The sequence below is a fragment of the Hyperolius riggenbachi genome, chromosome 6, assembly GCF_040937935.1.
Source record: "Hyperolius riggenbachi isolate aHypRig1 chromosome 6, aHypRig1.pri, whole genome shotgun sequence".
Classification (NCBI taxonomy): Eukaryota; Metazoa; Chordata; class Amphibia; order Anura; family Hyperoliidae; genus Hyperolius; species Hyperolius riggenbachi.
Window position 1 is genome coordinate 372,799,251 of NC_090651.1, and position 27,492 is coordinate 372,826,742.

General features: G+C 43.5%; 1 protein-coding gene across 2 annotated transcripts in view; it reads left to right on the forward strand.

Annotated features, from left to right (window-relative positions):
* Positions 1–440: 440 nt before the first annotated feature.
* The window catches only part of LOC137523067 (phospholipase A2 inhibitor gamma subunit B-like), a 54,992-nt gene continuing 27,940 nt past the window's right edge, over positions 441–27,492 (forward strand). For both annotated transcript variants that reach the window (XM_068243264.1, XM_068243263.1), the window contains exon 1: positions 441–935. Coding sequence is in view for 1 of the 2 variants with exons in the window: in XM_068243263.1 (XP_068099364.1) it covers positions 788–935 (148 nt within the window). In the remaining variant the exon portion in view is untranslated. The remainder of the gene's footprint in view (positions 936–27,492) is intronic.

The window sequence follows — 27,492 nt, forward strand, 5'->3', positions numbered from 1 at the left end:
GAGAAAACTCAGGAGAAAAAGTTAATTGTGTATGGTCCCTAGAGTGAGGTATTGTGCTGATCTTTTCTGGACGTTAGTGAATCAGGCTCAACAACTTGCAGGTGACATATTTTAGGATATATTTTGGAGCTGACACGCCCCTATTGCCTGTACTTGGTCAGTTATGATACATGGCTTTAGTCTGAAATATGTTGTATGGTGAATGTGAAAGTAATGGAGGCGAACCTAGAAAAGACCTGATACCGTTATCCTATTACTGGTAGTTATTATTTGAACAGGCAATCAGTGTGGGTGGCAGTCGTCTCACCAGAATAATATTGACAAAAACTTTGTACTAAATTCCCACATCAGATAAGCTACAGGCCGGCTTGGGGAACTGTTAATAGTGTATTTGAAGTATTTTGATGAAATTAGGTATGTATATATCAGGGCCGGGACGAGGCAGAGGCCGGACAGGCTGCAGCCTCTGAGCGCTTCCCCTAGAGGGCGCATTCCACTGCACTCTCCCCGCCGCCCATCTGTCCCATTCCTTTGGACTCCCCCCATCTGTCCTGCGCTGTGATCTCTGTCACCAAACTAACCTCTCCACTCCGGTCCACTCGGTTTCCTCCTTCTCTTATCTGGCATGGCCCTTCTGCCCTGAACTGTAACAGCCGTGCTGTCATCAAAGAGATGACAGGCACGGCTGTGTGCATTGGGTTGCTAGGCAACAGCAGGAAGCCGACTTCTGCAGGAACGGAACTGGTATCGGCTTCCTGCAGAGTTGCCTCTGGACAAAACAAACTGCATGTGTTATGTGAGATTCCGCTGGACTGAACGGGGGAGAGGACCCCTGCTAGCCTTCAGTGAAGCCAGACAGTGCCCACAGATGACTGGACATTGGAAAAAGAAGACAGAGACCAGCTGTTGTCCTGCGGATGCCTGGGAAGAAGCAGGTATGGTGGGGGGGAAGGGGGCTTCGAATGGGACAGACAGTTATGGAGAGAGAATTACACACAGACACACATATCAATTAGCTGCCTGTGTGACTGGATGTGTTCTCAATACAGCAGTGCCCTTAATCTAACTCTCCCTTTTCTGAAGTGAGGGTAGATTGAGAGCACTGCAGTATTGAGAACACATCTAGTTATATTTATGTTTGTAATTACCTGCTTTTGTGGTGTTGGTGGTGGTGGGGGGGGGGGGGGTGCACTTTGGAATCTCTGCCTCTGGTGCTGTGAAGCCTTGTCCCGACCCTGGTACATATAGCCATGATGATGATTAGGTGTGTATATTCAGACCTCATCTAGTGCCTGCGTATGGGGCTACGAGAGCGTTTGGCGCGGTAGACAGCCGGTATATGGCTGATCCTGCTGCTGCACAAGTTCCCGGCCATGTTAAATACTATTCCCCCTCCAGGCCGCCTTGGATGGTGGGGAATAAAATAATTTGGCTTCCAGCAACTGCTGGAAGCCGAATCATTGTGTTTTAAAAGTGACTTCAGCTCTGTCTTCTGACGGCGCTGAAGTTACTCCCTGTGCACTGCTATAGCTGTAATTCCTCATATGGCCTATGGTGGCGCCAGCTGCGCCCAAGTCTCATGCGCTGGATTCGGCCTAGGGTTCATACAGATATACACTTTAAGCAGGGGCGAGCCTGGGGTGCCTGGCACCTGGGTGCAAGATTTTCTCTGGCGCCTATGGGAGTGGTTAAATTTACCGCGCCCAACCACATAACCACACCAGTGTCCTGCCTAATCACACCCACACCTTCCACCTCTTTCCGCATGCATGTGATACCCCATTCCTACCCCTCTTCCATGGGCTTGCTCCTGGCTGGCTTTGGCTTCCTGCGAGTCTGCTAGTCTCTGGCTGAGAGGCTCTGCGAGTGCGACGCAGTCACACACTGCGTATTTATGGCTGCCTGCGGCCACCCTACTCTCGCTGTCGTAGGCTCCTCCCCCCGCCAAGCCCAAGCGTGAGGTGGGCTGCCTGTATCTTTCCCGTTGCGCCGCGCAGCCTGCCAGTGTTGCCAACCTTTCACGTTATTTTTTTACTGACAAATACCTAAAAATTTACTGACAAAAGATTATTTTTACTGACAAAATTTCCCCACTAAATGCACATAAGAGACAGCTTTTCCCCATGTAAATGCACATAACAAGAGACAGCTTTTCCCCATGTAAATGCACATAAGAGACCGCTTTTCACCAGCAAATGCACATAACAAGAGACCGCTTTTCACCAGCAAATGCACATAACAAGAGACCGCTTTTCACCAGCAAATGCACATAACAAGAGACCGCTTTTCACCAGCAAATGCACATAACAAGAGACCGCTTTTCACCAGCAAATGCACATAACAAGAGACCGCTTTTCACCAGCAAATGCACATAATAAGACAGCTTTTCACCAGCAAATGCACATAATAAGACAGCTTTTCACCAGCAAATGCACATAATAAGACAGCTTTTCACCAGCAAATGCACATAAGAAGACAGCTTTTCACCAGCAAATGCACATAAGAAGACAGCTTTTCACCAGCAAATGCACATAAGAAGACAGCTTTTCACCAGCAAATGCACATAAGAGAGATTTTCACCAGTAAATGCACATAATGACAAACAGACAGTGTCCCCAGAATATATAGCCAGGGATATATGTCCCCAGGATAGGTAGCCAGGGGGTATATGCGCCCAGGATAGGTAGCCAGGCGGTATATGCGCCCAGGATAGGTAGCCGGGGGTATACGCGCCCAGGATAGGTAGCCAGGGGGTATACGTGCCCAGGATAGGTAGCCAGGGGGTATGTGCGCCCAGGATAGGTAGCCAGGGGGTATGTGCGCCCAGGATAGGTAGCCAGGGGGTATGTGCGCCCAGGATAGGTAGCCAGGGGGTATGTGCGCCCAGGATAGGTAGCCAGGGGGTATCTGCGCCCAGGATAGGTAGCCAGGGGGTATCTGCGCCCAGGATAGGTAGCCAGGGGGTATGTGCGCCTAGGATAAGTAGCCAGGTGGTATCTGTGCCCAGGATAGGTAGCCAGGTGGTATCTGTGCCCAGGATAGGTAGCCAGGTGGTATCTGTGCCCAGGATAGGTAGCCAGGGGGTATGTGCGCCCAGGATAGGTAGCCAGGTGGTATCTGTGCCCAGGATAGGTAGCCTGGGGGTATGTGCGCCCAGGATAGGTAGCCAGGGGGTATGTGCGCCCAGGATAGGTAGCCAGGGGGTATGTGCGCCCAGGATAGGTAGCCAGGGGGTATCTGTGCCCAGGATAGGTAGCCAGGTGGTATCTGTGCCCAGGATAGGTAGCCAGGGGGTATGTGCGCCCAGGATAGGTAGCCAGGTGGTATCTGTGCCCAGGATAGGTAGCCAGGGGGTATGTGCGCCCAGGATAGGTAGCCAGGGGGTATCTGTGCCCAGGATAGGTAGCCAGGTGGTATCTGTGCCCAGGATAGGTAGCCAGGGGGTATGTGCGCCCAGGATAGGTAGCCAGGGGGTATGTGCGCCCAGGATAGGTAGCCAGGTGGTATCTGTGCCCAGGATAGGTAGCCAGGTGGTATCTGTGCCCAGGATAGGTAGCCAGGTGGTATCTGTGCCCAGGATAGGTAGCCAGGGGGTATGTGCGCCCAGGATAGGTAGCCAGGTGGTATCTGTGCCCAGGATAGCTAGTGAGTGACATGAGCGCGCCCCGCCGCCGCCGCTCCCTCCTCCGCTCCCCCCTCACCTTTCAGCAGCCCTTAGTCAGACCTCAATCAGCGGGCGACCCGACCAGGAAAAGGGCGCCGGACGCACCCGCTCTATATGCGGAAGTGATGTCACTTCCGCATATCAGTGCGGCGTGCTAGGTCCTAGCGCCCGCCCGCCTGATCGAGGTCTGACGCGGCGGCTAGAGGGAGGGAGCTTGAAGCGGCGGCGGCGGCCACAGGGGGAGAGCGGGGCCGGGCGAGCGGGGCCGGGCGGCGCCTCTCAGAGGCAGGCGCCTGGGTGCCTTGCACCCGCAGCACCCGCCCAGGCTCGGCCCTGACTTTAAGGTTGTTGTCTAGGTTACCTCATCCAGGGATGTTGCTATCATGTTAAAGAGGAGCTGAAACCCCACATATATAAGTAGATAGTGTTCTCCCCAGGCCCTTTTAGCCGGGTGCTCCACCCGGCTAGTTTTGGTGAGCACCCGGCTGTCATCGGCTCACCTCCTCCTAAGCAACAGATAAATACTTGCTCTACTTACATAACATACTGTATGTATTGCACTGTCCACGTTTTGATTGTAGTGATTTTTCTATAGTAAAAGAAAGCGCACTAATGGTGATATGACTGCACACTTCAGTAATGGCTTCCAATTCGATGTGCCTGGCTAGTAGTCCAGCAGCATTCCGGACCATTCAGTAAGGTAGAAAGGATGAAGGATTAGGAAATGACATCAGGATTGGCTTCAAGACAGACATAATTGGCTTCAAGACAGACGTAATTAAAATGGAGAATCCTAAGAAGGATTTTCTCTTTATTTTACTAGTAGCTGGATGCCCGGCGTTGCCCGGGTATGTATTTGGCTGGTGTTGGCCCCGCCCACTTTTCCTAACCCTAACACACAATTACTTAATGACCAAGTATGTGAGCTTTGCGGTCTTTGGCATCAATAATTTGCAATGAGGGCTCCACCCCTTTTCTGAATTTGAACCCCAATCACCCAATGGCCAACTGTACCAGGTACAGGTGATTAACAGTGCAAGAATGGCAGCAATTAAATATTCCCCTTAAAGATTAATAGATGGATTTTGATTGGCTTTTATAAGCTCCACTCACTTTTCTGATTATTAATCCCAGTCACCCAGTGACCAACTGTGCAAAGTTTGAGAACCCTACCATTGACAATCAGTGTAAGAATGGCTGCAGTTTACATTCTGGCAGTTAAATTTATATTTATCTCCACTCACTGATGTCCTAATGTTTCCCGGGTATGTATTTGGCTGCTGTTGGCTGTGGCCACTTTTTCTAACCCTAACACACAATTGTCAATAGTCAATGACCAAGTTTGTGAGATTTGTGGTCTTTGGCATGAATAATTTTCATTGAAATGAAACACATCTGATTCGCTGTTTGTGGCCCCACCCCTTTTCTAAATATTTAACCCCAGTCACCCAATGATCAACTGTACCAGGTTTGAGGCTTGTGCCATTAACAGTGCAAACATGGCAGCAATTAAATATTTGCCTTGAAAATCAATAGGTGAATTGTGATTGGTTTTTGTAGGCTCCACCCACTTTTCTGAATATTAATCCCAGTCACCCAGTGACCAACTGTGCAAAGTTTTAGAGCCCTACAATTAATAGTTTAAGAATGGCTGCAGTTTACATTTTCCCAGTGAAATTTGTGTTTGTCTCCGCCCACTGAAGACTCGACATTGCCCAGGTATGTATTTGGCTGGTGCTGGCTCCGCCCACTTTTCCTAACCCTAACACAAAATTACTTAATGACCACGTTTGTGAGCTTTGCGGTCTTTGGCATCAATAATTTGCATTGAAATAAAATAAATCTGATTGGCTGTGGCTCCAACCCTTTTCTGAATTTGAACCCCAATCACCTAATGGCCAACTGTTCCAGGTACAGGTGATTAACAGTGCAAGAATGGCATCAATTAAATATTCCCCTTAAAGATTAATAGGTGGATTTTGATTGGCCTTTGTAGGCTCCACCCACTTTTCTGAATATTAGTCTCAGTCACCCAGTGACCAACTGTGCAAAGTTTGAGAACCCTACCATTAATAGTGTAAGAATTGCTGCAGTTTACATTTTCTCAGTGAAATTTGTATTTGTCTCCGCCTACTGATGACCCAGCATTGGCCGATTATGTATTTGGCTGGTGTTGGCTGCGCCCACTTTTCCTAACCCTAACCCTAACACACAATTACTCAATGACCAAGTTTGTGAGCTTTGCGATCTTTGGCATCAAAAACCTGCATTAAAATGAAACAAATCAGATTGGCTGTTTGGGGCTCCACCCCCTTATATAAATTTAAACTCCAGTCACGCAATGATCAACTGTATGTACCAGGTTTGAGGCTTGTGCCATTAACAGTGCAAGAATGGCAGCAATGAAATATTCCCCTGAAAAATCAATAGGTAATTTTTGATTATTTTTGTAGGCTCCACCCACTTTTCTGAATATTAACCACAGTCACCCAGTAACCAACTGTACAAAGTTTGAGAACCCTACCATTAACAGTGTAAGAATGGCTGCTGTTTACATTTTCCCAGTAAAATTTGTATTTGTCTCTGCCCACTTATGACCCTGCGTTGCCTGCTTATGTATTTGGCTGGTGTTGGCTGTGCCCACTTTCCTAACCCTAACACACAATTAATCAACTACTCAATTACCAAGTTTGTAAGCTTTGCGGTGTTTGGCAACAATAATTTGCATTGGAATGAAACAAATCTGATTGGCTATTTGTGGCTCCACCCCCTTTCTGAAATTGAATCCCAGTCACCCAATGATCAACTGTACCAGGTTTGAGGCTTGTGCCATTAACAGTGCAAGAATGGCAGAAATGTAAATACTCCCCTTGAAAATCAATAGGTGAATTTTGATTGGCTTTTATAGGCTCCAACCACTTTTCTGAATAATAATCCCAGTCACCCAATGACCAACTGTGCAAAGTTTGAGAACCCTACCATTAACAGTGTAAATAAAACAAAAGTTTGCTTTCTTAAAACAGAAAGAATTTGCAATAATTCAGGTTGGAGTGAGCTTGAGATGTCTCCGGGCTGGAACCCACAGGAGCGCTTTTGGCAGCGTTTTGGCAGCACTGCGATACGCTAGCAGTTTGCCAAAACGCTGGGCTAATGTTAATGGATGGGGCAACTTCCACAGGAGCGTTTGCGTTTCCCAGAAACGCAAACGCAGGACCTGCAGCATTTTGGGAGCGTTAGCGCTTCAATGTAAAGTATTGAAACGCTAGCAGAAACGCTCAGCAAAACCTAAACTGAGCGGTTTTGCTAGCGTTTTGCGATTAAGCACACTGTAACAAAATGAAAAATAATTCACAGGACCAATCAGGATAAAAACGCAAAACGCAAAACGCTAGGCACCCGCTGGGGAAAAAAATACAATGTTGCAAAACACGACCAAAACCGCGCATGAATCCGCTTGCAAACCGCTCAGACAAAACGCTAGCGGTTGCGTTTTGCGTTTGCGGTTTTCAGTGGGTTCCAGGCCTCCCAGTGCATCACTGCTGAATATATGCAAATTAACCATTGTTACCCTTAGAAGCTAAACACACCTCCAGAACCGCTGGAAGGCAATGATGTGTCAGCTTGTTAATTTGTACAGCGCCATAATAATCCAACATGCATACAGACTGTTTTGGATTGTTTGATCCTTATCAGTGCATGGCATGAATTAATTTGGCTTTATGCAGTAGGGCTTGTAACACCGAGAGGGACAGACTAACCAGAAGCTCATGGTGACCCAGAACTCATTGGAGTGTGTAAGGGACTACAATGGTCCTAAAAGCCCCCTTACTAAGATGTTAAGAAAAACAAAAGTTTGCTTTCTTAAAACAGAAAGAATTTGTGATAATTCAGGTTGGAGTGAGCTTGAGATGTCTCCCAGTGCATCACTGCTGAATATATGCAAATTAACCATTCTACCCTTAGAAGCTAAACACACCTCTAGTGTAACAGTGTAAGAATGGCTGCAGTTTACATTTTCCAGTGAAATTTGTATTTGTCTCTTTTTGGTTATGGGAATAAAAAGTATCCTATACTTTATTCCAGGTAATGTACTATGTGTGTGCCAAATTTCATTCAAATCCGTTCAGCCGTTTTTGCGTGATCGAGTAACACACATCCAAACATCCGAACTTTCCCATTTATTATATTAGTAGGACTAGCTGGACGCCCGACGTTGCCCGGGTATGTATTTGGCTGGTGTTGGCCCCGCCCACTTTTCCTAATCCTAACACACAATTACTTAATTACTTAATGACCAAGTTTGTGAGCTTTGCGGTCTTTGGCATCAATAATTTGCATTGAAATAAAATAAATCTGATTGGCTGTGGCTCCACCACTTTTCTGAATTTGAACCAATCACCCAATGGCCAAGTGTACCAGGTATAGGTGATTAACAGTGCAAGAATGGCAGCAATTACATATTCCCCTTAAAAATCAATAGGTGGATTTTAATTGGCTTTTGTAGGCTCCACCCACCTTTCTGAATATTAATCCCAGTCACCCACGGACCAACTGTGAAAAGTTTGAGAACCCTACCATTAAAGAGACACTGAAGCGAGACTAAATCTCGCTTCAGCTCTCATATATAGCAGGGGCACGTGTGCCCCTGCTAAAACGCCGCTATCCCGCGGCTAAACGGGGGTCCCTTCACCCCCAACCCACCCCCCGCAAACCTTGGTCGGAAAATGGTCGCTGGCTGTCTCTTCCTGGAGGCAAGGGCTAACGGCTGCAGCCCTGCCTCCCAGCGCGTCTATCAGCGGCGCATCGCCGCCTCTCCCCCGCCCCTCTCAGTGAAGGAAGACTGAGAGGGGCGGGGGAGAGGCGGAGATACGAGCTGACAGACACGCGTGGGGCAGGGCTGCGGCGGTTAGCCCTGCCCCAACCAGGAAGCGCTCCCCGGGTGTATCGAGGGGGATTTGGGGGTGAAGGGCCCCCCGTTAAGCCGCGCTATAGCGGCGTTTTAGCAGGGGCACACGTGCCCCTGCTATATATGAGAGCTGAAGCGAGATCTATTCTCGCTTCAGACTCTCTTTAACTGTGTAAGAATGGCTGCAGTTTACATTTTCCCAATGAAATTTGTATTTTTCTCCACCCCCTTATTTCCTAACATTGTTCAGGTATGTATTTGGCTGGTTTTGGCTCCGCCTACTTTTTCTAACCCTAACACACAATTACTCAATGACCAAGTTTGTGCGCTTTGCGGTCTTTGGCATTAATAATTTGCATTAAGATTAAACAAATCTGATTGGCTGTTTGTGGCTCCACCCCTTTGTCTAAATTTTAACCTCAGTCACCCAATGACCAACTGTACCAGGTTTAAGGCTTGTGCCATTAACAGTGCAAGAATGGCAGCAATTGCATGTTCCCCTTGAAAATCAATAGGTGGATTTTGATTAGCTTTTGTAGGCTCCACCCACTTTTCTTAATATTAATCTTGTCAACTGTACAAAGTTTGAGAATACTGCCATTAGCAGTGTAAGAATGGCTGCAGTTTAAATTTTCTCAGTGGAATGTGTATTTGTCTCCGCCCACTGATGACCCGGTATTGCCGGATTATGTATTTGGCTGGCGTTGGCTGCGCCCACTTTTCCTAACCCTAACACACAATTACTCAATTAATCAATGACCAAGTTTGTGCGCTTTCCGGTTTTTGGCATCAATAACCTGTGTTAAAATGAAACAAATAAGATTTGCTGTTTGTGGCTCCACCCCCTTTTATAACATTAAACCCCAGTCACCCAATGATCAGCTGTACCAGGTTTGAGGCTTGTGCCATTAACAGTGCAAGAATGGCAGCAATGAAATATTCCCCTGAAAAATCAATAGGTGATTTTTGATTGGCTTTGGTAGGCTCCACCCACTTTTCTGAATATTAATCCCAGTCACCCAGTAACCAACTCTGCAAAGTTTGAGAACCCTACCATTAACAGTGTTAGAATGGCTGCTGTTTACATTTTCCCAGTAAAATGTTGTATTTGGCTCTGCCCACTTATGAACCCGCATTGCCCGCTTATGTGTTTGGCTGGTGTTGGCTGTGCCCACTTTTCTAACCCTAACACACAATTAATGAATTACTAAATTACCAAGTTTGTGAGTTTTGCGGTGTTTGGCATCAATAATTTGCATTGGAATGAAACAAATCTGATTGGCTGTTTGTGGCTCCACCCCTTTCTGAAATTGAACCCCAGTCACCCAATGACCAACTGTAGCAGGTATGAGGCTTGTGCCATTAACAGTGCAAGAATGGCAGCAATGTAAATATTCCCCTTGTAATTCAATAGGTGAATTTTGATTGGCTATTTGTGGCTCCACCCCCTTTCTGAAATTGAACCCCAGTCACCGAATGATCAACTGTACCAGGTTTGAGGCTTGTGCCATTAACAGTCCAAGAATGGCAGCAATGTAAATATTCCCCTTGAAAATCAAAAGGGTAATTTTAATTGGCTTTTGTAGGCTCCACCCACCTTTCTGAATATTAATCCCAGTCACCCAGTGACCAACTGTGCAAAGTTTGAGAACCCTACCATTAACAGTGTAAGAATGGCTGCTGTTTACATTTTCCAATGAAATGTGTGTTTGTCTCCGCCCCCTTTTTGGTTATGGGAATAAAAAGTATCCTATACTTTATTCCAGGTAATGTACTATGTGTGTGCCAAATTTCATTCAAATCCGTTCAGCCGTTTTTACGTGATCGAGTAACAAACATCCAAACATCCGAACTTTCTCATTTATTATATTAGTAGGATTGGTCAGACCACTGAGAAATGAAAAAAGCGTTCGTCATCCCATAAGCATGCAATCAGGGAACGACTAACTGATCAGGCAGTACCATATCACTTTGTACAAACAGGCCACCATGTTAGTCAACTAAGGTTCATGGTCATTGAGCAGATTAGTAGTATAAAATCCTTCAGCGCTTTTTATACTACTGTCAAGGACACTATACTGAAGTGTTGGACTTTTGGCTGCTTTTCATTATTATCAATCAATTGATTATATTGTGATTTTATGTTTTGGTTGCGCTGATATATATCCATATACATTGAGCAGATTACACCATTGAGGAGAGGGGGTGACCCACTAAGAAAGCTGCTTTGGAGGGAGGCGTATTGGATTAAAAGGCTGGACACAATAGAGCCTAAGGGATTAAACAGAGAACTTGATCTGTTGCTCTTTTTGTAGCTTGCCCCATTGTCTGCAGCCTTTGGTATATATGCTTTACTATGTAACTGGCAGCAATAGACATTACATATCATGTACGCTTGCCGCAAGCGTGGTTGTGTTTACAAATGCAAATTAGCCATGTGGTAAGACGCGTCCGAGTGGACGCGTAGTTACGTACGTATTGACGCGACGTCTGTCTCGCATCCAGTTAGGAGAGCGCCGATTGGCAGGCGGCTCACACCTCCTAACATCTAAAGGCTGACGTCAGCGGCTTCTTGCCGCTTGCGTCTCCTCAGTATCCGCCCAGATGCGCTGGGACGGTGCTTTGGCGCTGCCCTTGGCGGGATGTCACACAGGACTTCCATCAGGTCCGCCTAGGGCGGGGAGATGGAGTCACTGTGATGATAGGCGGACCCAGGAGGTTGTGGGTCATCCGGCCAGGAGGGGCTGGTGTGATGGGAAGGTCCAGCTTGGCATGTCCTACCAGAACAGCGGCATGTAAGTTCCCCATCAGGTCCGACAACCTAGGACAGTTATGATTGGTGAAAATGATTTTGAATTGATTGGCTGCTGTTAACCATGTATAGTATAAATAGCAATGTGGATGTCATATGGTTGTAACTTCCAGCAAAGCTTGACAAAGAGGCGTGCAGCCTTGAAACGTTGCATTATCTGCTGGAATGTCTTTGATACAATAAAAGAGCGGAAGAATTAATGGTGCCGGCATCATCCTTTTTACTATAGTAAAAGAAAGAGAAAATCAGGAATTAGGATTTAAAATTAGGATTCTCCATTTTAATTATGTCTGTCTTGAAGCCAATCCTGATGTCATTTCCTCCCTTACTCTCCTCTGCCTGATTGTGTATGCATTGCTCGCCCTCCTACCCAGCTGTGCAATACAAAGTGCATTGTCTCAGCATGAGAAATATTGGCCAATCAGAGAGGATCAGAGGTGTGGGAGGGGAAAGAGTAGAGAAAGAGGCTTCATCCAATCAGGTTGCATTAGTTAAGTCTGAGGGGAAAGTAAAGAAGCAAAAAAAAGACAACCCAGCATGCCCTGCAACTTCCTTTGTGCGGCAGATATTCCAAATAAGAACCAGGAAAACTGGGGAACGTTGTTTTATGGATAAGAAAACGAATTAACTTTTGGATTGCCTGGTTAGCATCCTTACTACTTGTTTACCAGATACACATAAATAATTGATTTTTGATTTTATGCCCGACGGTTACACTTTAAAGCACACTGGTCAGCCTCAAAAATAGTCTCTCAGGGACAGTAAGGCTTAAAGTGGACCTGAACTCAGAACTTCCTCTCTGCTCTAAAAAAATTACACTACAGCATAATAACCTATAAAGAAAAACATTTCTTGGTTACAGCTGCTACAAATCCTGCAATAAATCTGCATTGTGTCTACTTCCTGCTTTCATGGAAGCAGACACAGGGTTCACATCCTGTGTTTACAAATTAGCTGCTGTGCCAAGGTAGCCAGCTGATACAGATGAGAGATCAAATTACAGATGTGACTAATCACAGATGAGGGGGAGTTAGACAGGCTGAACTCTCTAAATACATACAGGGTGGATTTCTCCCTGTTTTCCTTCTGTCCTGTGCAAGAGTTTAGGCGCACTTTAATCTGAGCAGCCTTAAAGTAGATCCGAGATAAACTTTTACTCATTGCATAATTGTGTTCCTTTCATATAGTTTATAGGGCATTCCTCAAGCCAAATACTTTTTATGTTTTGTTTTAGTACTCTAATTCCCTATAAACGAAACAGGCCTCGCCCACAGCTTTTCAGAGAGCGTTGGCACTCAGTCCCAGGTAGCAAGGGCTTATGGGAGCTCAGTCTGGGCAGGAGGAGGAGGAGGTTACTAGCCAGAGATTTCAGAGGCAGAGGGGAGGAGGGAGGCGTGAATTTGTCACAGGCTGAGAGCTGGAGATGCTATCAGCTTGCCTCAGTGTAGTGTGACAAACAGAACATGGCTGCCCTCATCGTATCACAGCAATAAATAATCATAAACTGTCAAAGCTGTTTGCAGCCAGATTTGCTGTGTAAACTATCTAAACTTTAGATATATAGGTTATAGTTACTTTTTCATCTCGGATCCGCTTTAAAGTGAACCCGAGGTGAAAATAAACTTTTGAGATAAACAATTGTATTTATCCTCCTACTCATAAAAATGACCTTTTTTCAGATATCTCATGGTTTTATTTTATACTAGTGGGAGACCAAGTTTGGCTGTTTTTTGCTCCACCTACTTTTTCTAACCTCACAGTCACTCAATGGCCACGTTTATGAGGTTTGGGGTCTTTGGCATCAATCATTTAACTTTTCCCATTAACATAAAAAAAAATGATTGGCTATTTGTGGGTCCTCCCCGTTTCTGAATTTGAACCCCAGTGACCCAATGACCGACTGTACCAGGTTTGAAGCCTCTGCCATGAACAGTGTAAGAATGGCAGCAATTCAATATTCCCCTTGAAAATCAATAGGTACATTTTGAATAACTGTTGTAGGCTCCACCCACTTTCCAGAATATTAATCCCAGTCACCCAGTGACCAACTGTGTCAAGTTTGAGAACCCTGCGATTAACCATGCAAGAATGGCTGCAGTTTACCTTTTCCCAGTGAAAAATTTGGGCTGTTTGGCTTAAAGAGAAACTCCAACCTAGAATTGAACTTTATCCCAATCAGTAGCTGATAGCCCCTTTTACATGAGAAATATAATGCTTTTCACAAACAGACCATCAGGGGGCGCTGTATGACTGATTTTGTGCTGAAACCCCTCCCACAAGATGATCTGAGTACCGCGGTACTCTGGGTAAACTGCCACAATGTAACAATGTTCACAGACAGAAATTAGCTGTTTACAGCTGTCTGTAACAGCCAAAACAGCTAGGAGCAGCTACATAACCTGCCCACAGTAAAAATGTCACCATGTAATAAATGTCAGAATGTAAATGGGGGAGAGGAAAGATTTTACAATGAGCAAACACTGACTAAATCATTTATACATAATTATGGTAAAAAATGAAGCACTCCCTGCGGGTTGCGCGCGCTCCCGCGGGCCCCCCCGTGCGCGCTCCCGCTACCGGCCGTTAGCTCGGCGAACAGTAAAAGGGATTATAGATCCCTTTCACCGATCGCATCCCCCCGGAGAAAAGCCGACAGCGTCTCTCCAGACGCTGCAGCTTTTCTGGTTCCAAAAAGTTACGCGTCTTCTTTCTTCTTCCTGGGAGCGAGCTCGATCGCTCCCAGGACTATTTGACTGTGGCCATCTTGTGGCCAAATAGTAAAACTACACCTACATGCATTCAACATTATTCAGGCACACTTTTTACATTACAAATTACTGTTTACCTCCCACACCACTAATTACCCACATACAATTTTTAACAAAAAAAAAAACAACAAAAATTTACAATAATAAAAAAAAAAAAAACATAAATAGTTACCTAAGGGTCTGAACTTTATAAATATGCATGTCAAAGAAGTGTACTAATATATATTTTTTTTAATTATGGGCTTGTAAATAGTGATGGACGCAAATTGAAAAATTGCACCTTTACTTCCAAATAAAATATCGGCGCCATACATTGTAATAGGGACATAATTTAAATGGTGTAATAAGCAGGACAAATTGGCAAATAAAGTACATGGGTTTTAATTATGGTAGCATGTATGAATTTCAAACTATATTGGCCAAAAGCTGATAAATAATGATTTTTTCCATTTCTTTCTTAATATTTCTGTTAAAATGGATTTAGAATAAATTAATTTTCAGCAAAATGTATCATCCACAAAAAGCCTAATTGGTGGCGGAAAAAACAAGATATAGATCAATTCATTGTGATGAATAGTGATAAAGTTATTGGCAAATGAATGGGAGGTGAAAGTTGCTCAGATGCAAAAAAAATTCAACCCTTGGGGCTGAAGTGGTTAAAGTGAACCTAAAGTCAGGATGAAAAAATGAGTTTAACTCACCTGGGGCTTCCCGCAGCCCCCTGAAGCTGATCGGTGCCCACGCTGACTCCATCAGATGTCCCTGGACCGGCCGGCGGTGACTTTCGGTTTCGCCGTCACCGGCCGACAGGCTGGGAACGCGAGTGATTCTTCGCGTTCCCAGCCAGAATATCGTCCCCTATGCTGCTAGCGTGGCCACCGATCAGCTTCAGGGGGCTGAGGGAAGCCCCAGGTGAGTTGAACTCATTTTTTCATCCTGACTTTAGGTTCACTTTAACCCACTTTTTATAACATGGTTAGTCACTCACTAACCAAGTTTGTGAGCTTTGGGGTCCTTGAAATCAATAATGTTAGAATAGAAGCAGTTTATCAAGCAAATACATTTGATTGGCTGTTTGTGGCTCCACCCCTTTTGTGAATTTGAACCCCAGTGTTAGGATTTCTCCTGTGGCGTGTTCTGTCCATTGCAGGTGGAGCCGCAAATGGACAGTTCTGGCTTGTCAGTCTGCATTCAGTTGTGCATTCGCAGTGAGTCACATTGTCATTTGCAATTACTCTGCAGTTCTGGACAGCTCAGAATACTGGTATTATTCCACTAATGGTTTGCTGCAGCTGATCTGCAGCCAGATAGCAGCCTGGATTTCCTGCATGCACTGCATGCATTTGTTATGATGGTCTTTCAGCTAGCAAATGGTATTCAGGCCAGCAAAGGATTGAATGATTACCATTCAGCTGTGTGGAGATTTGCATGCTTGCATCCATTGGCTGATGCCAGCATTAAAGCCTGCCTCTCCTTTTAGACCCCGGCCCGTAATAGTTTCAGGCAGCTCTGTCTAAGCTGTTACTGGGTCCCTTGATATTGTAAAATATATTCCTTGTCTTAGTTCAGTCATCCTGTGGAGCTACGTTATATATTTCCCACGGGGACAAATACGTACTCCTTATAGTATAGAGATTCTGTATTGCCTTGCCTTGTTCGCTGTATTGCTCCTGATCCTAGCCAGTCTTCCTTGCTTATGTTATATATTGGTTCATCGCCGATATATACATATGTTAGTCAGTCGTTGTAGTTTCATTGATAGCTGTAAATTGTAATTCACAAGGAAATCATATCTATTGTATATTTGTCTGTGTATTTACTTTGCCTGCCTTTTGATTCTGCTATTTCCTGACTATTCTGTCCTGTCCTTGCAAGGTAGCCATTACTGCGGTTGCTATTGGCTACCTCACTCCAGTCTGTGTAGTATCTGTCTGTATGTTTGCTATCGCAAGAGCAGCACAACATCGCACTGCGCTGTCATTGCGTCTTATCAGAAGCACAGAGCTGCAGTTGCTCTGGGCAGCCAGTGTAGCCTCTTCCATAATTCAGCTCTCAGCCTTGTTGTGCTGGCTGGTCAGAAACTATGACCCCCCAGCGTTACACCCAGTCAGCCAATGACCCACTGTGCCAAGTTTGAGAACCCTGCCATTAAAGGATACCCGAACTGATATGTGACATGATGAGATAGACATGTGTATGTGCAGTGCCTAGCAGCACACAAATCACTATGCTGTGTTCCTTTTTTTCTTTCTCTACCTGAAAGAGTTAAATATCAGGTATGTAAGTGGCTGACTCAGTCCTGACTCAGACAGGAAGTGACTACAGTGTGACCCTCACTGATAAGAAATTCCAACTATAAAACACTTTCCTAGCAGAAAATGGCTTCTGAGAGCAGGAAAGAGATAAAAAGGGGCGATGGTTCATAGATTTTAGCTCTGGCAAACTTCAATGAATGTGTCATTGAGCAAAAACAATAAAACAGTAAACACTGTAGTAGTAAAAGTAAATAAACATAAAATAAAACTGTGGAATATGTTAAAAAGTCATTTTTAGGAGAAGGAGCATAGATACAATCGTTTATTTCATTTGTTTATTTTCGCCTTGGGTGTCCAATAACAGTATAAGAATGGCTTCAGTTTACATTTTCCCATTTAATCAGCATAACTGTCATCTTTGTGTTTACTATTTATCTGCATCAGTGTTTTACTACAGCTAACATCTGGAAATATGCCTGAAGAAGGGGACTAGATCCCAGAAAGCTTGCAGAATTTAACTTTATCAGTTAGGCATTAAAAGGTATTACTTTTACAAGTTTTTTGCTCTACCCATTTTCCTTGAATTTGTAGCTTTTGTCCCCAAGTGACCAACTGTGCCAAGTGTGGTGACTCTGGCTTATTACTGTTAGAATGGCAGCATGTTTATTTTTACCTCCATTGACATGAATGGATGAAATCTGATTGGCTGTTTGTAGCTCCGCCCAGGTGTGAAAAAGGCTGCAGGGGGGCGGGGGGGAAGACCCCCAGATCATATCTTTCCAAGTAGTATGGAAACTATATACCAAGTTTTTCGAGTGATGGCGTTACATGCACACACACATACACACTCACAAACACATATACACATGCATGTCCAATATACCGCTATATAGATTTAAACATTTACAAAGTGGATTGAATGTCTGTTTGTCTATGCTCTGTGGCAGCCTACTAAGTGTCCCTCAATGAAAATATTCTGCCAGGAAAACTTTTATGGCTGTAATCTGCTTATCAATGATGTTGACTATATTCCCAGCAAGGTACCGACAAGACAGAAGCTGTCACTTCCATGCTTAAAAATGAACTCTTTCAGGCAGCAAAATGAAACAAGTAAAACAGCCTGGTTATTAATGTGTTTTGTACTGTACATACACATGTTTATCTCATCATTGCATAGTTTCTGCACTGCTCGGAGTCCCTTTAAGGACTGAAGTGATAAAATAACTCTCTCACTGAAAACGTATCTCTAAACCTTATTAAGGCAAGCTTCTTTAGTGGATTAACACTGTAAGTACCTATCGTTGTGTGGTGGTAAGTTTTCACCTGCCTTATTATTACCAGCATGATCTTAGTGAATTGAGGCCATTGTCCTGCTGCTTCCCCACAGTGTATATGTACCCCCCACCTCTCCATCTCCCCTCGTATGCAGTGTTGAAGGCTCACGTGTCTGACACCGTAAATCCTTGCCCCTTCCAGTGTCCAGCGTCTAAGTGAGCGGACCACCTGTACCATGGGACAGCAGAAGCATGTCGTGACATCGCCACATGGGCCAATGCCACGTGGTAAGGGCATTTGTGGTGACACTGGACACTGCATACGGGCCCCAGCTGCAGTCTGCGTCTGCCCATTAATGTGGTGAGAGGTGTCAGGAGGTTCATTCAGGAATTGTCTTAGTCATTTCGTGAATAAAGTAAACCTAATAAAAATGGGAGAAAAGGATTTTTACTTATTTGGGGCTCCTTCCAGCCCCCTGTAGTCTTGCCTTCAAAGATCGTGATTTGCTTTGTGGGGGAGAGGGGAGTGAGGGAGGCCTAGTATAAGGCCCAAAAATGTCTGATGGTGGCCCTGGTACAGTCCGTACATCCATCATACATGACCAGCACTCAGCGTTGCGTAATGCCAAGGCTCAGAATACAAGACTGTGCTTACCACCTCTTTCCGGGAATAAGGAAAAACTTTTGCTGTAAGCGAAACTTAGATTTGCACCATTACTGATATGGGACAGAAGGAAGTGAAGAGCCAAATTGCGGAGCAGAGTCAACAATGAGCTGCAGGCCAGGCAGGTGACAAATAGAAGCGATAAGCAGGAAAAAGAGGAAAGTTGATATCAGGCAGGTGTAACCAAATGTCTGCGTAGGTAGTAGAAAAGATAAAAAGTCAAAGCTGATAAGTATAAGAAAGACAAAGTGTTCAGAAGGCTCTCCTACACTGTACATCAATGCAGAATAAAGTAATTGGGCCAAATACAATTAGCTTTTTCTCCTGAGTTCTCTCCTAGGTGTTATTATTACTAGTGAGGAGCAAAAATGCAAATATTCTTTTCGCCAAATTTTTGCGAAAAGAAGTAAAATTTTTGCTTTGACAAACAAAATTTCGCTCAAATAGTTTATCGTTTTTTTCGCCTAATGTTTGCCAATTTTCATGGTTAATAGCAAAGCCTATTTATGAGCTAGAATCACCAAATTTGCAGGGTATGTGGAGGGCGACAGTGGCTATAAGAGGGGAAAAAATCTTTCAAAAAGACATTTTAGTTTTTGATAAAATTGATTTAAAGTTTCATTGGAAAAAAAAGTATACATTTAAATGCGGTAAACAACAGATAATGTAGCAAACCTAGCGGTAATGTTAATTTACATATATCAAAAGAAAAAGCAATGAATTTCATGATGGGGTTTCGAGCTGGTCCGTACGCAGTGCACACAGGCTCCCTGGAAACCCCTCCGGAGCCGTAACGCTTTGGCTATGCAGCCGCAATATGGCTGTATGAAGATCCCTGGCATCTTTTCCTATTTCTTAAAAAAAAAATTCTGTTGAGAGTGTGGGAAATTTAAAAAAAAAAAAGACATTGGGTCCCCCCTCCCAAGTCTCTTTAACCCCTAGTCTCACAAGCAGGTTGGGATAGCCCGAAAGCGAAGCCCCGGCCAACTGGAGCTTCGCACACTGAGCTATACCAGCCCGCATGGTCCATGTTATTTGGGGGGGCTCTGGGGGAGAAGAGCGGGCAAGCCTTTAACCCGACCCCCCCCCCCCCCCCCCCCGGAGCCTTTGTCCAATCCATGGGCAAGGAGCTCTTCCCCACCTGCCCCAGGAGGAGGTGGGGGTCGCCGACTCCTGGGGGGGGGGTTGATGGTGGCATCTAGAAGACCCCCTTAACCACTTCAGGATCACAGGTTTTTTCCCTTAAAAACCAAAACAATTTTCACATTTCAGCGCTCCTCCCATTCATTCAGCGATAACTTTATTGTTACTTGTCACACTGAAATAATCTACATATTGTTGTTGTTTTTTTCGCCACAAATTAGGCTTCTCTTTGGGTGGTACTTTTTGCTATGAATTATTTTAATTTATATGCATTGCAAAGGGAATAATAATAATAAAAAAAAATCATTATTTCTCAGTTTTCAGCCATTATAGTTTTAAAATAAAATGTGCTTAGATACATAAAACCCACACATTTCATGTGCCCATTTGTCCCGGTTATTACAGCGTTTACATTTCGTCCCACTCTCTAGTACAATGTATGACGACAATATTTTATCTGGAAATATAAGGTGTATTTTTTTCCGTTTAGGGATTTTTAATACTATTTCACTTATTACAAGACTTTTTTTCTGCTAAATTAACAGTAATATACGCTCATGACATTCATATTAGAAAAGTCCCTAAGGTTTTTAACAAGTGTTTTATTTTGGTAACTGTGGGGCAGGGATGGAAAGGGTTAAAAATAATAAAATAAAATTTAAAAAACCTAATAATAAATTATCATTTTGATGAGTAGTGATAACGTTATTGACAAATAAATGGGAGGAGCATGATAGGTGAACATTGCTGTGGTTTTTAAGAGGAAGTGGCCTATGGTAGGGAAGTGGCTAATGTAAAGGGTCGCAACAAATGAACCACAACAGCTGAGGATAGTATCATGGCTGAGTCCTCGAGTATGCAAATAGCAGCGAGGAGCTTATTTATCACTGCCATAGCAACAAACAGTACTTAATTTACATAAAAGCGCCAGTGTACGTGACAGTGACTCTGATAAAGGCGTGGAAATGCTAAAACGTGAAGTGATGTGACAAGCCCACGGAAGTCCAAGATGAGAGCCAAAGTCTCTCTTCACCACAGCGGTTGTGAGAGGCTGCACTCACGGATTAAACAGGCAGATGCTCATGAGATGCATGAATTATTTTAACTTAAAGAGACACTGAAGCGGAAAAAAAATATGATATAATGAATTGGTTGTGTACTATGAATAATTACTAGAAGATTAGCAGCAAAGAAAATATTCTCATACTTTTATTTTCAGGTATATAGTGTTTTTTCTAACATTGCATCATTCTATAATATGTCCAGATTACACAACACTCAGCATTCAAAATGAGTCTTTCAGAGCAGTTTGTGAACTAATGACCTCTCCTCTGGCAGAGAAACAGTAAATAGATCACTAACACTTGAGATAATAAAAGTCAGATAACAGCCCTCTCCACGACTTTGAAAGTCGTAGAGCTTAATGGCTTTTTTGCATAGAGATAACAACTGGAGTTTCTTAACTCTTCCTGTACTGGAAACAATTAGACTGATGTATCTGATCGTAATGTTTTATTTCTTAGCTGTACTACACATATAAATCATAATATCATCATTTTTTTTTTCGCTTCAGTGTCTCTTTAAAGTGTACAAGAGCTGTAATTATAAGAAGAACCAATAGTTACCCGCTGCTTCCTCCTGCAGCATAAACACGTGTGAGTCCCTCGCCATCCTCCCGTGGTCTGCCGTTCAGCCGCGATCAGCCCTGGTAACTGGCTCAGTAGCCCAGACTGATCCCGACTAAGCCAATTACTGGTGCTGATCACGGCAGACCACGGGAGGATGGCGAGGGACTCACACGTGTTTATGCTGCAGGAGGAAGCAGCGGGTATGTATCGGTTCTTCTCATATGTACAGCTCTGGTTACCTTCAGCCATTTAAGCCACCTGGACATGATCCTCACGTCCAAATGTCTGCTCTGCTGCGGTGCTGGGCTTCTGCGCGCTCCCCTGTGCGATCACGTGCGCGCCCCCATGCCGTTCCCCAGTAGCCCTGAGATCAATGAACGGGAACATGGTTCCCATTCACTTATCTAAGTCCCCAGCAGAAAAGCCGTCGGTCTCTTATTAGAGGCCGCGGTCTTTCTGACAAAAAAATTACTGTAGAGGAGGACATAAAAAAAACCTCAATGTGGCCATCTTGTGGCCACATAGTAAAACTACATCTACATACTTTTTTTTTCATGGCAATTTACACACATTATAACATTTAAAATTAACTGTTTATTTCCCACACCAAAAAATTACCCAAATAAAATTTTTAATGGGAAAAAAAATTACAATAAAAAAAAAACATAAATAGTTACCTAAGGGTCTGAACTTTTTTTTGATTTGCATGTGAAGGGGGTATACTATAAACATTTTTTAAATTATTAGCTTGTAAATACTGTAGTGATGGACGCAAAACTGAAAAAATGCACCTTTATTTCCAAATAAAATATTGGCGCCATACATTGTGATAGGGACAAAATTTAAATTGTGTAATAACTGAGACAAACGGGCAAATAAAATACATCAGTTTTAATTATGGTAGCATGTATTATTTTAGGGCTGGTGCACACCAAAACCCGCTAGCAGATCCGCAAAATGCTAGCAGATTTTTAAACGCTTTTTTTAATTTTTATGAGGCGTTTTGCTAGCGTTTTGCGGATTGCTGCTGCGGTTTTCAGTATAGTAGATTTCATATATTGTTACAGTAAAGCTGTTACTGAACAGCTTCTGTAACAAAAACGCCTGCAAAACCGCTCTGAAGTGCCGTTTTTCAGAGCGGTTTGCGTTTTTCCTATACTTAACATTGAGGCAGAAACGCATCCGAAATCCAAAAAATGCCTCACCCAGGCATTTTTCAATTCTGCAAAACGCCTGCCGCTCTGGTGTGCACCACCCCATTGAGATACATTGACCAAGCAGATCCGCAGCCGCAAGCGGATCTGAAAACGCCCAAAAAGCCGCTCGGTGTGCACCAGCCCTATCAGCTATAATGGCCAAATCTGAGAAATAATGATTTTTTTCCATTTTTTCTTAATATTCCTGTTAAAATGCATTTATAAAAAAAAAATAATTCTTAGCAAAATGTACCACCCCAAAGAAAGCCTAATTAGTGATGGAAAAAACATGATATAGATCAATAAATTGTGATAAGTAGTGATAGTTATTAGCGAATGAATGGGAGGTGAAAATTGCTCTGATGCATTAGGTGAAAAATCCCGCGGGCTGAAATGGTAAGTGCAATTTGCTCTCTTGGCTCCTTACGCTGGATGACGCCTCGCAGAAATTGTAAATAGGCTTATTTGGCAATAAAGTTTTTGTACTATTTTTGAGACACTGCATTTTTGCGCAATTTTTTTGATATATTACATAAAGTCCAGTACTTATTGCAAAATACATTTGCCGTTTAACCAGAGATAAGCAAGCTCGTACTGCTCTCTGCAGTGAAAGTAAAGGTTGTTACTCACAGGGAATGCTTTTCAATGCTTTTCAATGCTTTTAAGGGTGGCTGGAAAGTGTAATGGTTAAGGGCTCTGCCTCTGACACAGGAGACCTGGGATCGAATCTCGGCTCTGCCTGTTCAGTAAGCCAGCACCTATTCAGTAGGAGACCTTAGGCAAGTCTCCCTAACACTGCTACTGCCTATAGAGCGTGTCCTAGTGGCTGCTGCTCTGGTGCTTTGAGTCCGCCAGGAGAAAAGTGTGATATAAGGGTTTTTTTTTGTTTTATTTAAATGTTCTTTTATGTAACAGAGTAGTTACTGAAATTTTAGTTTTGGGAGTATGATCCCACCTTAAGGTTGGGATACAATGATTTTACATGTCAATGTGAGCTGAGCCCTTCTTCAAGATATCCCCTCCCCCCCACCAAAAAAAAGAAAGAAAAGAAAGCGTAACTATACAGTTAAGTATTACACCACTTGAACGTAGGAAATACCCCTTAGAGTTGCAAAATACGATGTTATGGTGCAAATGCTATGCTGGCACGATAACTATTTTAGCAAAATTAAATTCCTACATTAAATGACACATTGCACCAGATTTTGTTACTCAAACCTTGACACTGTAGTGACACTATAGTGAGTGGTAGGATTTTACTAGATGGGCTGCTATCAACAGAAAAATTGCAGCAGTCCCCTCATCTAGATTAAAATTATGCTGGATCGTGTACTAGTTAAAGTGATCCTTAAAGGAGTTATCAGGCCTAAAATAAGAAAATAAGCGCTACTTACACGGGACTTCCTCCAACCCTAAGCTCCCAGCATACACTTCTACCAGCCCCCTGCAGCTGTCCCGGGCCCTCGCAGTCACGGTCCTCCGGTCCCAAGCCACCAGCTACTTTCATTTTAGGCCGACAGGCTTACTACGCCTGCACAGGCTTTGCCATGCATCTCCTTCTACGCGTTTCCATCCGCAATAGCGTCCTGCGCAGGGCGCTATTGCGGATGAGAATGGATAGAAGGCTGTGTATGCATGCCCAGGGCTGTCGGGCCTGTCAGTGAAGTGAAAGTGACATGCGAGGGCACAGGACGGCTGCAGGAGGCAGGTAGAAGCCCCAGGTGAGTAAAACTGATTTTTTTTTCCTGTAGGCTTAAGTGTCTCTTTAAAGAGGAACTTCAGCCTAAACAAACATACTGTCATTAAGTTACATTAGTTATGTTAATTAAAATAGCTAGGTAATATAATCTCTTACCCACCCTGTTTTAAAAGAACAGGCAAACGTTGGATTTCATGATGGCAGCCATCTTTTTGGTTGAAAGGAGGTGACAGGGAGCATGAGACACAGTTCCAACTGTCCTGTGTGCAGATCACCCCTACCAGTTGCTAGGCAACGTGAATAACAACATAGGAAATCCCATCATGCTTTGCACAGTACCAGGGAAAAAAAGCCTGGGCAGTTTTCGATGATGGGGCAGAGCTTAGCTTTTGTGCAGCTAAAAATAAGGCTTATGTAAGAAAAACAAAGTTCTGATGCTGTGAAACTGTTAAAGAAACACCAGGCCTTTTCAGTTCTGCTGAGTAGATTTTTAGTCTGAAGGGTCACTTTAAGGGCTCTGCCTTTAAAACTCCAGCATGGGTAAACACCATCCACATAGAATATACATTAACAAAGCTGTCTCACACTGAATGCTATAATATCAAGCATGCATAGTGTGCAGAAAGGAGCAAAACCATGGAATTGTGAAACTAATGAAAAGTAAATCATCCTATAATGGCTGCACCACTAGACTGGTATATGGAAGTATAAATCAGCTTTAATTAGACACATTGGGCTCTATTCTCAATGACTTCCCGCATGCGGTAAATTCAGTGTGGGAAATTTGCGACCAAAACATCGCCATGTTGAGATTCACAAAATTTTCCGCATGTTATTTCCGCATGCGGTAAATATGCGGTAAATGTGCGGTAGTAATGCGGAAAAAGTTTCGCAAAAGTCGGTATTTTCGCCCCCAAAAAAACACATTCACAAAATATTTCAGGCGCATTATTTCAGCGTTAATTACCGATTTTTTATCACCTACAAGTAGTAGGTGATATATTTCGCATCCTATTGATTTTAATGATGTCTGGAGGCTTAAGTGCTATGCTTGGTGGACTTTGAATTTTTTTTTTAAAACTATTTTTCATGCAACCTTTTTGCCGCATGTTTACCGCACGTTTAATTGCTGTTTCCGCACTCTTTTTACCGCATGCGGAAAACATGCGGAAAATTTTAGTGAATGCAGAAAAAATGCGGAGATTACCGCTGGCGGTAATTTTGCGGTAATATTTTGCGGTGATTTGGCCTCTTTGAGAATAGAGCCCAATGCAAAGTAATTTAAAACATTAAAAAACAATCAATCAATGCAGGGACACCTATTGGTACAATATTCAATCCACAGAATAGGTTCCCTTACAAACAAACACACACAGACACAGAACATTTATATCGCGCTTTTCTCCTGGTGGACTCAAAGCACCAGAGCTGCAGCCACTAGGACGTGCTCTATAGGCAGTAGCAGTGTTAGGGAGACTTGCTTAAGGTCTCCCTACTGAATAGGTGATGGCTTACTGAACAGGCAGAGCCAGAATTTGAACCCTGGTCTCCTGTGTCAGAGGCAGAGCCCTTAACATACCGGTCCTAAATATTCTGACCACAAATATGCTCCATCTTGAATGCCACGATAAGGGCTCTGCCTCTGACACAGGAGACCAGGGTTCAAATTCCAGCTCTGACTGTTCAGTAAGACAGCACCTATTAAGTGAGGTGAACTTACATAGTTACATAGTTACATAGTTATTTTGGTTGAAAAAAGACATATGTCCATCGAGTTCAACCAGTATTATTATTATTATTATTATTATTTAGTATTTATATAGCGCCGACATATTACGCAGCGCTGTACAGTGTATATATAAAGCTTGTCAGTATAAAGTACAACACCAGCCTGCTCCCTCACATATCCCTGTTGATCCAGAGGAAGGCGAAAAAACCCTTACAAGGCATGGTCCAATTAGCCCCTAAAGGGAAAAAATCCTTCCCGACTCCAGATGGCAATCAGATAAAATCCCTGGATCAACATCATTAGGCATTACCTAGTAATTGTAGCCATGGATGTCTTTCAACGCAAGGAAAGCATCTAAGCCCCCTTTAAATGCAGGTATAGAGTTTGCCATAACGACTTCCTGTGGCAATGCATTCCACATCTTAATCACTCTTACTGTAAAGAACCCTTTCCTAAATAAATGGCTAAAACGTTTTTCCTCCATGCGCAGATCATGTCCTCTAGTCCTTTGAGAAGGCCTAGGGACAAAAAGCTCATCCGCCAAGCTATTATATTGCCCTCTGATGTATTTATACATGTTAATTAGATCCCCTCTAAGGCGTCTTTTCTCTAGACTAAATAAACCCAGTTTATCTAACCTTTCTTGATAAGTGAGACCTTCCATCCCACGTATCAATTTTGTTGCTCGTCTCTGCACCTGCTCTAAAACTGCAATATCTTTTTTGTAATGTGGTGCCCAGAATTGAATTCCATATTCCAGATGTGGCCTTACTAGAGAGTTAAACAGGGGCAATATTATGCTCGCATCTCGAGTTTTTATTTCCCGTTTAATGCATCCCAAAATTTTGTTAGCTTTAGCTGCAGCTGCTTGGCATTGAGTACGATTATTTAACTTGTTGTCAATGAGTACTCCTAAGTCCTTCTCCAAGTTTGATGTCCCCAACTGTGTCCCATTTTTTTTGTATGGTGCTAGTCCATTAGTACGTCCAAAATGCATGACTTTACATTTGTCAACGTTGAATTTCATCTGCCATGCATGTGCCCATATAGCCATCCAGATCCTGTTGCAATATGACACTATCTTCCTGAGAGTTGATGATTCTGCACAATTTTGTATCATCTGCAAAAATAGCAACATTGCTCACTACTGCACCCACTAGGTCATTAAGAAATAAATTGAAGAGCACTGGACCCAGTACAGACCCCTGTGGGACCCCACTGCTAACAGTCTCCCATTTTGAGTACGATCCATTGACCACAACTCTTTGTTTTCTGTCCATTAGCCAGTTCCCTATCCATGAACACAGACTCTTCCCCAGTCCTTGCATCCTCAACTTTTGCACCAGACTTTTGTGCGGAACAGTGTCGAAGGCCTTTGCAAAGTCCAAGTATATCACATCTACAGCATTCCCAATATCCATATTCGCATTCACTACCTCATAAAAGCTGAGCATGTTAGTCAAACAGGACCTGTCTTTAGTAAACCCATGTTGATGCTGAAAAATAAGATTATTTTCTACTATGAAGTCATGTATAGTATCTCTTAGTAACCCCTCAAATAGTTTGCATACAACTGATGTTAAGCTTACAGGCCTATAATTTCCTGGATCTGATTTTTTGCCCTTCTTAAATAATGGGAAAACGTGGGCTGTACACCAATCCACTGGGACTCTGCCAGTTGCAAGAGAGTCACAAAAGATAAGATAAAGGGGTTTAGCTATAACTGAACTTAATTCCCTTAGGACCCGAGGATG